This window comes from Apus apus, chromosome 4, assembly GCF_020740795.1.
Source record: "Apus apus isolate bApuApu2 chromosome 4, bApuApu2.pri.cur, whole genome shotgun sequence".
Classification (NCBI taxonomy): Eukaryota; Metazoa; Chordata; class Aves; order Apodiformes; family Apodidae; genus Apus; species Apus apus.
Genome location: NC_067285.1, coordinates 29,180,713 through 29,195,833, shown reverse-complemented (window position 1 = coordinate 29,195,833; position 15,121 = coordinate 29,180,713). Strand labels below are relative to the sequence as shown.

At 39.4% G+C, this 15,121-nt stretch overlaps 1 protein-coding gene across 3 annotated transcripts in view; it reads right to left on the bottom strand.

The window, feature by feature from the left end:
• Positions 1-1,628: 1,628 nt before the first annotated feature.
• GRID1 (glutamate ionotropic receptor delta type subunit 1) overlaps positions 1,629-15,121 on the bottom strand; it is a 504,645-nt gene continuing 491,152 nt past the window's right edge. For all 3 annotated transcript variants that reach the window (XM_051617448.1, XM_051617449.1, XM_051617450.1), the window contains one exon: positions 1,629-2,333. In XM_051617448.1, the coding sequence (XP_051473408.1) occupies positions 1,905-2,333 (429 nt within the window). In that variant the 3' untranslated portion in view covers positions 1,629-1,904. The remainder of the gene's footprint in view (positions 2,334-15,121) is intronic.

Below are 15,121 nucleotides of genomic sequence, written 5' to 3'. Positions count from 1 at the left end.
CATTATTCATTTTTAATTAGTATGAAGCAAATAGCGCGATTTGTGCCAAGCTGCAAAATCAGTCTTCACAAGTAAACAGCATGACAACAGAGACAAATTAATCCCTGCAAGAATATTCCTTCTGTAAGCTCACCATCGATATCCCTCACTTAAAAACTAGTATGCCAAGTATGGTCTTCCAAAAGGCTGGTTTTGTATCACAGTTCAACTTTTCTTTCCTACTACTTAAACTAGAAATGTAAAAATTTGGGGACTTTTATCATCCCACAAACATACCTGACGTGTAATTATGCAAATAAAATTAGAAGCAGTCAATGGAATGTTTATTTACCCAAAAGCCTGACCCAGATTGCCTGATGACCTTCTTGGGATGTGAATGCACTTTTGCCTCTGTTCAAACACAATTTTTCGCATTAATGCAGGCAGTGATTTTGCTGCATCGACATCTACAGCCATTTCCAAATAGCAGTGCTGTAGTAAAGTGAAGAAATAAAGCTACAAAGGGAAATTACAACCTAGCTATAAGCTTGCATTTGAGAAGACACTAAATTATCCCAATTCTGAAAGACAGCGATGGTCTGCTAGCAACAGTGTGCAGGGGGCTGGGGATCAGTTCTATTGGGTATTCAAACTTCTATTTGGAAAGGAAATAATGTGTTTTGGTTTTGATTTTTTTTTTTCATATGAAATTGTACTGGTAATACTTGCAGAAAAAGACATTAAATTCACTATACGTGTTGCTCTTTGTCCTCTGTATTTCACAAAAAAAAATAAAATATGCATTTTACAGCCATTTCTACCAAAATTATGGACATGGCCATTAAAATGTTTCTCTTCATAAAATCAATGGGAAAAAAAGCAGAGCTGTGCTTACAGTCATGAGCTTAGCCTTGTCATTCAGAGATACGACCTGAACAGAGCACGCTGCATCCACTATGCAGCAAATTCCTTGAAATCTTGAAGAAAGATGGCACCAGAGCACTCAGTCACTGCAAAGCCATTATCTCCTGCCCACTAAAACTCGTCTTGCTCCTTTCAGCAATTGCTTCCTCCCCATTTTCAGTCACGTACACAAGACACAAAAAAAAGCTGATCAGTTTTTCCTAAAAGCCTTCCCCTTAACCTGAAACCTGTTCTTTATCAAAGCATCTATATATATTATATATATATATATGTTTTATATATATATATAATATATATAACAAAACACAGAAGATTAAAGAAAAAGAGCCACACAGCATAGCAGATATGTAAAAACACAATTCAATAATCCTGTGCTTAAACTTAGAAACTGTGTGGAAGATTAAATCCTTATTTCAAGGGAAAAGATCTCCTTTTTTCCTGTTTATTGTCATACTGTAGTTATAATTCGCATTTAAAACTTTTGTTACTGCTACGCTAATTGCAGCTGTTAAATTCTCTTGAGTAAATTGCCATCCTGACTATAAAATTGGGTTTTGGGGAAAGGAGAGATCTGAGCATGGTGAACTTTTCTAGCGATAAATGGATATTGGTTTTATCTTAAAAAAAACCTCAAAAAAAAACATTAAGCACTTTTAAATCCACAGAAAAAAAATTTACGGCCCTCATTCCCAGTAACTGGTCTTCTTTGGCACTTGAGAACGATCACAAGTAGTTTGCCTTTTTATTCATATAGAACAAAATTTACAAAGTCATTCATACATTTTAGGGTTTTGTTTTGTTTTGTTTTTTACTGACTTCGAAAATTGGGAATATTCAAAATACACTTTTACCCCACTTCATTCTTTCATTATTTACATGTATATACAAGAAAAAGTTAAGAGTTTTTGTGTTGGGTTGTTTGTTGTTGGGTTTGTTTTTTTTTTTTCTTTTAAATTTTTGTATTAAAAAGCTCTGCTGGTTGTTTTACTGTTTGTTTCTCATCATATGGATGTTCCATGCGAGGGCTCCATTGCTTCTGGAATGACTCCCCCGGGCACAGACTGAAATGACATTGGGATCGGGGTTTTCACGGGACTCTGACGAAACAGTCCTCCATTTGGTGACCTGTGTTTACACTGTATGGAGGGCATGGTGGCTGAGCTGCTCAGGGGCAGCGGCAGGTTGCTGCCGGAAGCAGCTGTGAGTGTCCTGCTGGCACCATGAGTTGTCTGTTCTGGTAAAAAGGTGGTGACAGACAGTTGCGTGTTCTGGTACTCGCGTACTGGCTCCAGGGTCTGAGTTGGCTGCATGCCACCAATCTCCAAGGCTGAGATTTCAATGGATGCTGGAGAGATTTGCTTGTGGGCTATGTCTTCATCAATTAAACTGTTCATGCGTCTATGGACCTGCTCCAGGTTCACTTCTTTGTCCTAGTAAGGAAGAAACCACAATTAGTTCAAACACAATCCTAAATGCTATCCAGCCTTCCTCCACTCCCTCTGTGTAACCAGAGCTGCTCTTCACTCATTACATCGTTTTGATTTCTTCTGTGCCTATGCAAAACGTCAAGGTCTGCCCAGCATCTATAACTGAGAAACACATGCTGAAGAAAATGCCAGCTCAATCTCAACCTTAAAAAGGCCCTGATGTTGTCAATCCCATCCCCTTGGAGGTAAATTGATGGCTCTAGTTCAGCTAATAGGAGCTGGTACCAGGGACCAGCACATCCCACACACTCTTAGCTCACCTTGCACAAGGCTGGGAAAAAAGCATATGGCAGGCAAACAAGTGAACTCCAAATTCCAGTGAGCAGCTTGCCACCTTGTAATCTCAAGACAGGTCATCACTGTCTCATGTAGCTGCAGTGCATTTTCTGAGGAACATGGCAGTGAAACACGGCTCACAGCCTTGCTGACTCCAGGGGAGCTTCTTCATGTGCCAAAGTTTACTGGCCAGGGGTTGCAGTGGTGAAGAGGTCTTCCATTCCCAGCAGGAAGCCCTGGGTTCCTTATGTGACACTATTGACCTACTGGAACAGCACTGAGATACCTACTCTGGAAGCCGTGGGGAGGGGATGGCTCATTTGTGTTTTTTATAGTTGCATGACCAACTATAAACTGTCATCTTGAGATGCCATCTAGTAAAAACTTGTATCTCTGGTCAGAACTTGGGAAGGCAACACCGGTCTTTAGAAAATCCATCACCAACTTCTGAGAAGGCACTGGCTAGGGGTCCCAGAGTGGTATCATGATGGGACTTTCAGCACCATTTGCTCAACATCTTTTACCTTCCATGAGGAAATATGGCCAAAGAAGGTGCCTTTAAAACCTGGAGCAGCAAAGACTTACAACGGGCTATTTATGACCTCAGTGCAGCATTCTGGATGCTCAAATTGGAAAGCAACAAAACTGGCAGGACAGAGGCAACCACCTGGGATGCTGTGTGACTGAACTGTAATAGCTAGCATTGTATTGCAAATAAAAAAAGGTATTATATAATTTCTCTGTGTTTCATAAATCACAGCTATGATCTGCAGTTGTAGTTATTAGATGCATGTGTAACATACAGCAGACTAGCAACAAAGCATCTATAAAAGCCCAGCAACCCTGGAACTAGAGAAATTCCCTGGTCTGGCAGAAACCTGTAATGACTGGGCAGCTGGCAGAATCCCAGCCTAGGAAACAGGACTACCTGAAACTTTTGTTTTCCAGTAATCCTTGGTTGCCCATAGATCCGTGTGTTCTTAGTTGTTAATTAATGGAACACCAGTAGCTTTACAGATGCTGTGATTCACACACACACAAAAAGGTTCTGGGAACAGAGACATAAAAGAAGTATAACATGCCACTGTCACCCACTCCTTATGACTTTTTGACACTGGTGTTCAGGTGGAACACAAAGAATTATGATATTATTCCAGTGGTATCCACTGCTATGCAACTTTGCTTTCACCTGTAAACCGACAATCAAGCCAACTCCAAAGGCCTTGATTCCAGCCAAGGTCAACTACAGATTTGATTGCGACCTTGTGATTTAACACCACTTCTAGATTACTCTAGGACCATGTCTCTGCCTGGATTTGGAAATGAATTAGTGTTACATAATGATGAATCCAAACCTGTGTTCTGAGCTTAGACTAAATCCCTATTGATTTCAAATGAAGTACAATTGTTCAACAATTACAGGACTGAGCTGCACATTGTACCTCCTTTGTTAATCAGCAGAAAATTAATACCTATTTCATTTACATCACAAATCCATCAAATGCCCAATGAAGCTCCCAGGAACCCTGGAGATATCAACTTCCTCACCAGAGAAACAAATTGTGTTTTTTAAAATACTGCTTTTTCACCCAAAGCCTCTAATGAGGTAAAACTGAGTTAGTGAAACTTTCGTGTCAGAAAGGGACCACTGAACCCCTGATCAGATAACCCCTAAAGCTGCTTCAAGTCTTCTTGCTGTACCTGACTTGTCAAGCTCTTAATTCACTAAGTCAGACAATGCACCAAGCAGACAATAACACCAAGGCTCTTTTATAAACTCTGTAGCTGGGTAAATTAAGGATTTCTGGTGTAACAACCAGAGGATTACATGGATTTAGTTTATAATTGTAATTACTTCTGTTTCTTGAAGTAAAATTGTGGACTGGGGCTCAGCATGAGAAGTGTTCTTTGATTATGCCCTCTTGGGAGTAAGGACTCTACCTCCAGGGACAGGTTCCCTTTGTTTCTTATTCATAAATAACAATTTAAATATTCTTCTTGCTCAATGAGCTGGTGTTCCGGAAGGGCAAATGAAGGGCACGTGTCTGACACATCCCAACCACTTGACCATGAGCAACAGGTTCAATGGCCTGTGACTGACAGCAGGCACACTCCATCAAACCATTGGCAGGGATTTGAAGGATTCTCACCAGAATTATCTGGGAACAATTTATCTTGCAGGACCACACCTGCAAGAAACTACAACTCCATTTCAGGACTCAACAAGTTTGGCCTTATCATGTGGACAGAAATTATGACAGGATATAAAGACAGGATGATTTAGAGAATAATTTTATTTTAGAATTATTTTTTTTTTTTCCTAGCTTAACATGTGTGGCAGTGTGTGAAAGAATATGAAACTACTTGGCAGGTATGGAGTCAGTTAACACTATCAAATTTAAGAAACATCTCGCTAACAAACGCTCAAAAAGGAAGGCTGGGTATCTGCAGAAATCTGATGCTAAAACTATGTCAATGCTGTGATAATTGCATCTGCATCCTACACATGTAAATAAACCCACAGTAGACTAGAGAGAAAAAGACTGATGGTTCTGACCCTAAATAACAAATGCTAAAAATTCAGAAATGTAACTGATAAGGCAGACAGGCAGATCCACTGAGGGACTTCTATGAATGCATCTGTGCCTCCCAGTCAGATGCTGGTAACTGTGCCAAGTATTAAAAGCCTGTTAATGCAGTTCTTAATAACCCTCAGGAGTTACGAAGAAAATAATGCCTGAGATCTTTTGAAGTAATATAGACTAACTAACCAATCATGGCACATTTCTGTGCTTCTTATTCATTTGTTTCTGTCTTAGGTGACGACATGAAGGATTATCTTTCAATGAGAGAATGAAACCAAAACATAAATGTTAACATTACATTTTCATTCTATGAAAGAATGATTTAAACAATAAAGGCAAGTCTGTGATTAGGACTGGGATTCAAAATTTCAGTCTAGGCCTAGCCTCAGACAGACACTTCCTCCTGTAACATTGACCAGGTCACATGCTCTGAAACCCATAAACGTATGTTCAAAACCACAAGTATCACCGGTCACAAGACACAGACTGCTGGAAGGCACACATGTACCCAGATAGGCAGAAAGGAAGTGTCTGAGTCACTTCAATGCACAGACAGACATACCACATAACTGAAAAACAAAGCTGAGAAATAAAACTGAAAACAGCAAGGTTTCCATGCTCGGGTACCCACAGGCTGTTCTCTTCTTAGCTCAGTGTCAACCCACAGCTCCACTCAGCTACCAGTCCATAGGGTGTCAGACATCACAGGCTCAAAAGAAGCAGCAGCTCTGCATATGTGCATTTGTTTAAGATTATTTTGAAATTCTGTATTCACCCAAGTTCATTACTGCAACTACTACATATGTAAAGCTGTAATTTTAATTTATTCCAGGAGGCTCTGACAAAGTGGCTAAACCAGACATAATTGGCTTGCTCGAGGAGAAAAAGCAGCAATGATATATGCAATAGATGTGCTGCGAAACAATGAAAACACACTATGTTGTTGTATTAATACAAAGAACCACTTTTTAATACGACTCAATGTGCCACACTCATTATTCTAGAGATTCCACAGTCAACAATGCAGTGAAATGCAGACAGATGAGTAAACAGATGCAGTGATGATCTGTTTACTGTCATTAATTAACACAGGCAACTGACCTAGTCAAATAGCACTTAATGTTACATAAAATTTGCTAAGTGGTTTCTGAGTGTACTCTGATAGATGCTGATTTGACCAAAACAGTAACTTATTAGAAGTTAAGTACAGATGCACCTCAGGAGTCTACTTGAAAAACTACTTCTATAGATAGGCCCAACTCCACAATCAAGCTTCTGCTCTTTTAAGTGGAAACTATACCATGTCTTTTAAATTAGCAATTAACTAAGTTATCCATAAAACAGCTGTTAGAAAAATGCATTGAGACTGACATCAGTTGAGTGATGTCCAGCAGACTGTTGCCCAACGTTAAGAATACAAAACTGGAAGTTTTGCAGTGTATTATTAATTTCATTCAATCTTCAAAGAAACAAAACTTCGTAAAAAAAATTAGGTACAAGAGGTCACCTTATTCACTAGGAGGTGCTCTCCTTCACCAGAGAGCAGACATACTTTTATGAAGAGACAGTAAGATTCTTTCCCGTCTAAGTGAACGTGAAAAGCAGTGTGAAATAACAGAACACTGCAAAGATCATATGCACATGATAGAAAACTATTTTAAATACATTGCCAAAGTTTATTTCCACCTACTTACAGACAGAAAATATCTATAATTGGTGAAGGTAAGAAACTATTACTGAAAACCTAGAGACAAATGAAGTAACAGTGACTTGATACAAAATTACTGTAAGTAGCAAGGAGCTTCATGAAGCAGTCCATATCTTCCCACACTTGCATTGCCCCCTCCCTCACCCAGGCTGGGTTCATCTAACCTGAAACCACATCTAGTAATTCTGAGGATGGCTGTGACTGCCTCACAGTACACTATGCCTGTGAGCCCTGTCCAGAAATGCACTGGACAATAAGCTCCCACTAGGCCACTGAAGCTGATGATGCACATCAATTTAAACCAGCTAAACATCTGCTTTGTTTTTATTTCTTTCCCTTCAGCTGCACCTGCATGCTATGGTGCTGTGTGAATAATTATGCAGGACACACCACCAATGGGACATGCATGGCACATCAGGTGACAGCAGGTAGCCCCACAGTCTCTTGCAGGGATCTGCTCCCACATCCACCAAATCCAGGAAGAAGTGCAATCACAGAGAAATACTGCCTACTCCTCACAACCAACAGCAGACTCAAACCCACAAGGTGAAAGGCTGTGATAATATCCTCATTTGTTACTCAATATGAAAGGGGACATTCAGCCTCCTCCTGAGATATTCCAGCTTTAAAATCCTTACCAACCCTAGTTCACAACCATTAGAAGCTGGTACCTCAATTACAAAGAAAATTAATGACTTGTTCACATTATACGTATGTTTCCACATTTTTCATGAGGTCAAAAATAAACAGGATAGGAGAAGAATGCAAAGAAACACTTTTCAACACAAGCAGCAAAATGCAGTATGAATGAGTGCTGGTTGATGAGCATGCCAATGTCTTTGCAAAGGAATTATTTTTGGAGAAAGGAGAACTTGCACACGGAGAAACCTTTACTGTACATACACTGAATGTATTATATTAACTGGCATTTCCAGCAACACACAGGTTAGGTTCAAGGGGAGGTAAAGATGAGGAGATAACTAGCAAGGACTTATCTGTGCAGGCATTTTCAACAACAAACCAATTATCTGTATGTTTATTATAAGTTCTCACCATGCTTCTGAGGCCCAACCTCACATCATTGGCCATCTCCAGACAGAAAGTGAAATGATGATGTGGGGAGAAAAAAAGAGCATCAAGATAGTGAGGCTAATACTGTAATTAGTATTTCAATCTTTTTAGCAAACATATACTTCTTACTTCTTACACTTCTGGTTCGAAATAGCAAATTCTAATCACTGCAACCCAAGAGGATTGCCCTGGAGAGGGTGGTGTTTGCAGAATTCAACTACATCTAAAATGACCCTGTAAATAGACAGATTCTTCTTCTACGAAGTAAAGATTAAATAAATAATGGTTCTGTTCCAAAACTCACTAAAAATTAATGAAGTCTTTACACTGCTTAGCACAACATTTAAATCCTAAATTACTATCTACTCCATAAGGGATGTAAATTTTCACTCTGTTGATCCAAAAGCAAAGCAACGCTACCCCGTAACAGTTGGATTTACTCTAACTGAGCATCAGGCATAACAGATTGCTCTATCATCATCCTTCTTCACCATTTCAACCTAGTCAAATCCAAATCCCAAAAGTTCCCAATTTTTCCTATTATGCCAAGAGTAGAAGAGATATTTGGCAAAGGAGACACAAGGAGTTGCTTCTACAACCTGTTTGAGACTCAGCAATAGCTATCTTGCAAAGCTTCTCCACTCCAGCTACATGAAAGCCTTAGAAAACTTACTTCTAACTATTAGCCACAAATATTTTAATTAAAACTTGAATTTTGAAAAGGTTTCTGCACCCCTATTCAGTATTTTGGAAACTGCCCAAGCTCCTATTTTGACATAAGAAAAGACATGGCTAGCCAAATCATTAGAATAACTCAGCTTAATAAAAATCTGGCCATTGGTTTCCCAGAAGAGAACTCTTAGATACTGAATACTTCCAGAAAAATAGCAGTTGTTGAGTAAATCCAAGTATGTCTCTTGTATATATGTACTTATAAATATTGTTCTGAACTTATGGAAAATCACAAACAAACCATCAAGTTTAAAAAATAAACTTTCCACAACATCAGTGCCTTTGATTCCTAAATATTTTGCTAATATTGAGCACAGGTTCTTTCAGGTATTATAAAACAATTTAAATTCAATGGATAAATAGTTTTATAAATCTATAGATCTATAAATTGCCTGCATGGTGAGACACTGGCACAGGTTGCCCAGAGCAGCTGTGGATTCCCCATCCTTGAAAGTGAATTCAAGTCCAGGCTGGACAGGGCTTTGAACAACCTGGCCTAGTGGGAGGCATCCCGGCCCATGGCAGGGGGGTTGGAACTAGAGGATCTTTAAGATCCCTTCCAACCCAAACCATTTTATGACACATTTTACAGTAAATTCAATCTTCAACAAATCACTTCAGTGTAACTTCCACCCTATTCTTTACACATGTTGTTTCAAAGCAACTTAAGTTTGATCCTACACCACTAAAATGAATGGAAGTGTTTGGGTGATCTGGGTCAGATTAGGATCACACTCTTACTTAGTTTTACATACATGTTTAAATGCTTAGTTGAATTCAGGCCTAAAGCTCTTTCTAAAATCACAAAAATGTAAAAAAAGATATTGAGAAAACAGTAATATTTCATGGTTTTTTATTTTAAACTTTTAGTGATTTTGTTATTACTGAACATTCAATACCCCCTCAAAAAGTCAATTTTAAAATACCACTGTAGGCTGTGATAAAATATACAAACATTAGCTCTGTAAACACTGTGTGAAGAACTTAAAAGAATCTGACACATTAAGGCTCCGATTCAGTAAAATACTTAAGCTCAGGCCAAGCATATGAGTAACCACACAAATTCTCTGGACAGGTGATGTAATGTAACTTAAGCAAGTACTTAAATTCATTTCCAAACTGGAACTTAAAGTAAGTTGCTTCTTTCTGATTTCCCTGCATGACAACATTCATTTTTTTCACCTTATGTCTGTTCATTTATTTTATTTTTTTCTCCTCCTTACGGTTAATGCAAAATAAATTCAGATTATAATCCTAAGAATCTCATTAGCAGGGTTTCCTTACATGACAGAGAAAAAACAAACCAAACACAAAAATCCCTTCTTTGAAGCTAGGGAAATACACAGAAACCAAACTCAAATGCTGTAATACTGCTTTGGGTAGCAGAAGCCTGAGTCCAGTGTCATTAATCATGGGGATGACAAGTCACTTTTAAATCCATTACAGCCTTGACTGAAATCTATGGTGATCAATAGCAAGAGTTGACTGATTTCATTGGATTCTGCAGGAGCACACTGTGACCAGATAACAGACTATCTGCTTCACTGCTAGGGCCTTTATAGAGAAAATATTGTTTCTTCACTCATGTAAAAAGCCAACACCAAGTTAGTTAAGATGCGCTTCCCGCTATTATCGCTTTCTGTACAAGCAATTAATATAATATATCCTTTTTTTTTTTTTTTTAAATTTAACTGACTCCTCCAGCTTGTACTTGATCATGAAACAGTAAACTTTGCATTCAGGGATGACTGATTCCTAACATCACTTTGCTGATTTAAAAATGCTAGTTCAATGATGTTTCTCAGCTTCTTATATTCAAAGCTAGTTTGAATTTCTAGATGGCATTAAAATGCATTGTTTTGCCAGTGTTTGCATTATTTATTTTCCCCAAAAAACTTTATTTATTCTTAGAGAAGCAGAATACAATACAGTGGTACAAACACATTATCATTTATATGCAACTGAGCAAAAAATGTACAAAGATTTCAGACATGTAATAAAAATACAGAAAAAAATAATTTAAAATAAAACCAAGATAAAATATAGAGGACATGCAATGAAGGGAAAATAAAATATCAGTTTGATGATCTCATGTTTCCTTTCACTCTCAAAAGGAACCATCCCAGGAGAAATCAGATTGTCAGATAAGAAGAAAACACCAGAAAGGACACAAGGTAAATGAAGTGACAAAGAAAAAGACACAGAAAGTGAAAATATGGTGAAAGCTTTAATAATCAAAAACAACACTGCTGACACCATGCTGAAGGTATGGAAGCCTCAATTGCCATGGAAAAATCTGCTTGGAGAACTGAAGGGAGATGAATATGGTGCAAACCACAATTCTTAACAGTGACAAATTTTGATTCATCTAAGTTACACTGGTTATCACAGTCTTCTAATAACAATTTTCACTACTGCTAAAGCTGAAACTATGGGGTTTTGAGGTAGGCTGGAATTTGCATATCATTGAACATGGGAACTTAAGGCAGATCATACAAGGCTGTCCTGGACTGAGACACAGGTTTTCTTTCTTTCATCCTGCATCCTGCATACTGCATACTGCCAAGATAGCTGTGATATTTTAGAATATTTTTGCTACCTTCCACTATTCTATAGAGCAATAAAGCATTGCGGAGTCTAGACTTCCTGATATTCAGTAACATTTAAAAATTGTTAAGCTACAAGTAGCAGGAAACAGGAATGATACAATGCTATTACTGGTACACAAGTCTGTTCCCACTCTGGACAGTATCTGAGCAGCTGCTGCTCCCCCCTTTCAATAATTTAAAACTAAAAAGTGGGAACAGAAAAGTGAAGAGTCTACTGAATAAAATTAATTTGCAGAAGCATGAAGAAGTTAAGAAATCACAAATTAAGCTGTAAATACTGTGTTAATAAATTATAAATTTGACACAAGTTATGAGGCAATGACTAGTAGCAACTCAGGAGTGGAAAATGCTATTCCTTAACCAGTGAAAATCAAAAAATCTTCATGCATGAAATTGCCAACACATTGGGTCATTTCTGAAACACACTGAGAGGAGTAGCACAGCCAGTTTGCAGAAAACACATTTCTAATTTATAATAGATATTATCTGAGCTAAGAAAGAATCAAACCAAGATATCAAGATACCATTGCTATCAGTCTAACTTTGTATTTCAAGAGCTATATCAACAGCAAGTGAATCAATATTACATTTTATGGAAGATGCAATAAGTATCCAATCCCAGCTAAAAAATCATCCTGTGTAAGTGACTAATTTTCTTTGATGTGGGGTTGCCTATTTCTTTGTTTCTAGTGAACACACTTTGTGGACAGTAAAAAGTCTGGGAATTCAACTTTTTTACCATTAATAATATATTTTATCTTTGCTTCTAAGCTTTTATTGTTTTGGAGTCTAGTATGTGGGTGACCTAGGAGTGCTTTCCTAATAGTTCTGAAGAGATCTCAGAAGTCATAATCTTCAAGGGGAATAGTACATCACAGAAAGACACAGCCAATAAAGCACAGAGGATGCTGGGGAGTCCACTGCAGTAAGCAGCTACACTTGATCATCATGACAGCAAAGATTAGAAAACTGTCTTTCAGCGTGTCAAATAGAATAAAGGATACCAACCACCTGATGGTGTGCTGAAGCCTTTGGCAGTTAAATGATCCAAATTATATTACAGCTTGCTGATATCACAAAATAAATGCACAGGACTCACATGAAATTATATAGAAATCAGAGATAATTATTGAAAGCTTAACATTTCTATGGTTTCAATAACTTTTATCCGATTGCTCAGTTATTCAAAGGAGATACAGACTGACTGAACAGAGATTCCAGAATAAATATTAATTTTCATTTTTTGATTTACAACTCTCCAAATTTCTGAAACTTAACAAAGTCAAAAGATTAGGTATCAGTATTGCAGGCTGAGTAGTAGCCATGTAAATTCAAGAGTTTAACACACAGAGACAGATGTATGAGCTGGCTAAATTTCACTGTGGGTATAGAATGGCTGGCTATTGAGAATAATTAGGAGAGGATGACCATAAATTCTAGAAAATCTGATTTGAGTAAAATGACCAAATGTAATTTTTCCTGAATTAGAAAATAATAAGGGCACTTAAACATTACTTGGGTGTCTTCCAACAGATTACAAATTTGAGCCTTAATAGAAGAATACAGAAGGGTGTTGCAGCTATACATTTTAACTGATGTTGGAGCTAATCTCTCTTTAGTTAATCTGATTTGATAAGGATTACATGAAGAATTAAAAGGGATAACATTAAGATTCTTACAGCAGAACTCATTAGAAACATTTTTAAAAATATGCTTCAAATAGAATAAAAATATTTTGTATCAACATCTTGAAAAAGAAAACCAACAGAGCCTTCACTCTTCTAGCAAGAAATTTCACTATTCCTTGCATGTTAGAATTGTGAACAAATGGCAAGTGTGTTTGTGGGAAAGTAAACGAAGTCCATCTTTCCTGGAAGTTTATCTGAACGAGCTTACTTAATGGATAGAAACAACACTCTTTTTTTAATTGGATGGGGCAGATTTTCTTCATAAAAAATAACCCAACTGGAAATGAGTCTCCAGATGACATAACTGTCAATAAGGACACATAACTCTGCCTATACAGTCTCTATGAATGTAGATCATCATGTCAAAGTCTAAGTTATGCTGGCAGGTTTCATGATAGGCTTCCCATTCCACACAGTTCCATAATTAACACTGCACTTCTCACACTTATTCTAATTAAGAGTTGTGATTTATACCACACAGGCATCTGAGTCCTTGAACACCTCAATGTATTGGCTCAAGCTAAACTCCACAAAAGCCATAGGATACAAAGTAGAAGAAAAGACAATGAACTGGCAAATATCAACATCTTAACAGCATCTGAAGACATTTCTCCACAGACTGTGCAAGTTCTTCCAGTCACAGACTTGACAGACCCTTGGCATACAACACAACAGTCTCTAAAAAAAAAAAAAAAAATTAAAAAATTATCTCTCCCCAGCCAGCTGCATGGCCGTCTAGCCCTGTCATAAATCTGACAGAGCAGCTGTGCATCCATCTTCCCAGTATCTCTGCTTTTTGAGTTGGCAATTGTTGGCAGGATACAGCCCACCAAGTAGGTCAAGCCAAAGAGAGACTGTTACACAAGAGCCCCAGAAGTTATGATTGCTCCTCATTCAACCTTGAATTTACTGTCACTTTCTACAATGGTTTTATAAAGCTTCTAAGAGGATTAGGGCCACAGAAACCAAACACCGCCTCCTGGTCCTTCGCCTCATGAGGTGATTTCTGCATGAGGCGACACCAAAGATTCGTTTCAGGCTGCAAGAAAATCAGCCCCTTCCATGACCTCCACAAGCTCTGCACCTCATGGAAGAAAACGGCTAGGAGACAACACAGTTCCCACAATTTTTAAGTAGTATCACAACATTTGTGTTTTGCCAAAGCCTTTCTAAAAGCAAATCAGCAGCATGACTCAAGTTTGAAGCTGTTATTGAAGTAATGGCTGGGCAGGAGTTTGGAATGCAGCTATCGGGCAGATTTAATGGTCTGTACATGCTCTGCATGCCACAGCTCAGCTATGATGGCTGCTGCTGTAGAAATGCTGGGTAACGCAGTGCCAGGAAGACCAAACGCACTCCTCCTGGAAAGCAAACCCCCTTTCTGCCCTCAGACCCGAGCACCGCTCCCCTGCTCCCCACGCGAGGCGGCGGGAGCCCCGGGCCTCCTGGCTCCCCTCAGCCCTACTCCGAAGTTCTGAAACTTGGTTCTCCCAAACACGTCAGAAATCCTCAACCAGTTCACACCACCTGAGACCGGCTTTCCTCTCTTAATGACAGCAGCCATTAGCCGTCTGGCGCTAACCCCTCCTCGCCAGGAGCACATAAACAAAACACCTCGGCTTATTAATCTACCGATAAAATATCCGCTATATTCGGCTGTGAGTTTATCCGAGCGTATTTTCCGGTCACTGTACCCGCACTCCCCGCTCCGTCCCGGGGCTCCACCTCCTGGGCCGGGCCGCCATCCCCCCTGGGCCGCGCCGCACGTAACCGCCGCTCCCGGCGCGAGCGCGCCAACCGACACGGCGCGCGGCGGCAGCGCCTGGCGGGGCGCGTGCCGGGCGGAGGCGGCGGGGCCCGAGGGCGCGGCTGGAGCTGCTGGCGCTGGAGCCCCTGCCCGCAGCCCCTGCCCACACACTTTCTCGCTCAACCTCAACACCTGCTTGTGCCAGGGCTCCCGCTGCCTCTTCCCTCTCTTGGCAGCACCTTTTCTGGACAGCACGCCTGCTGTGTGCCTGCTGTACCCGAGCAAAGTTCGCCTGCCTTAACCCCAGACTGGCTG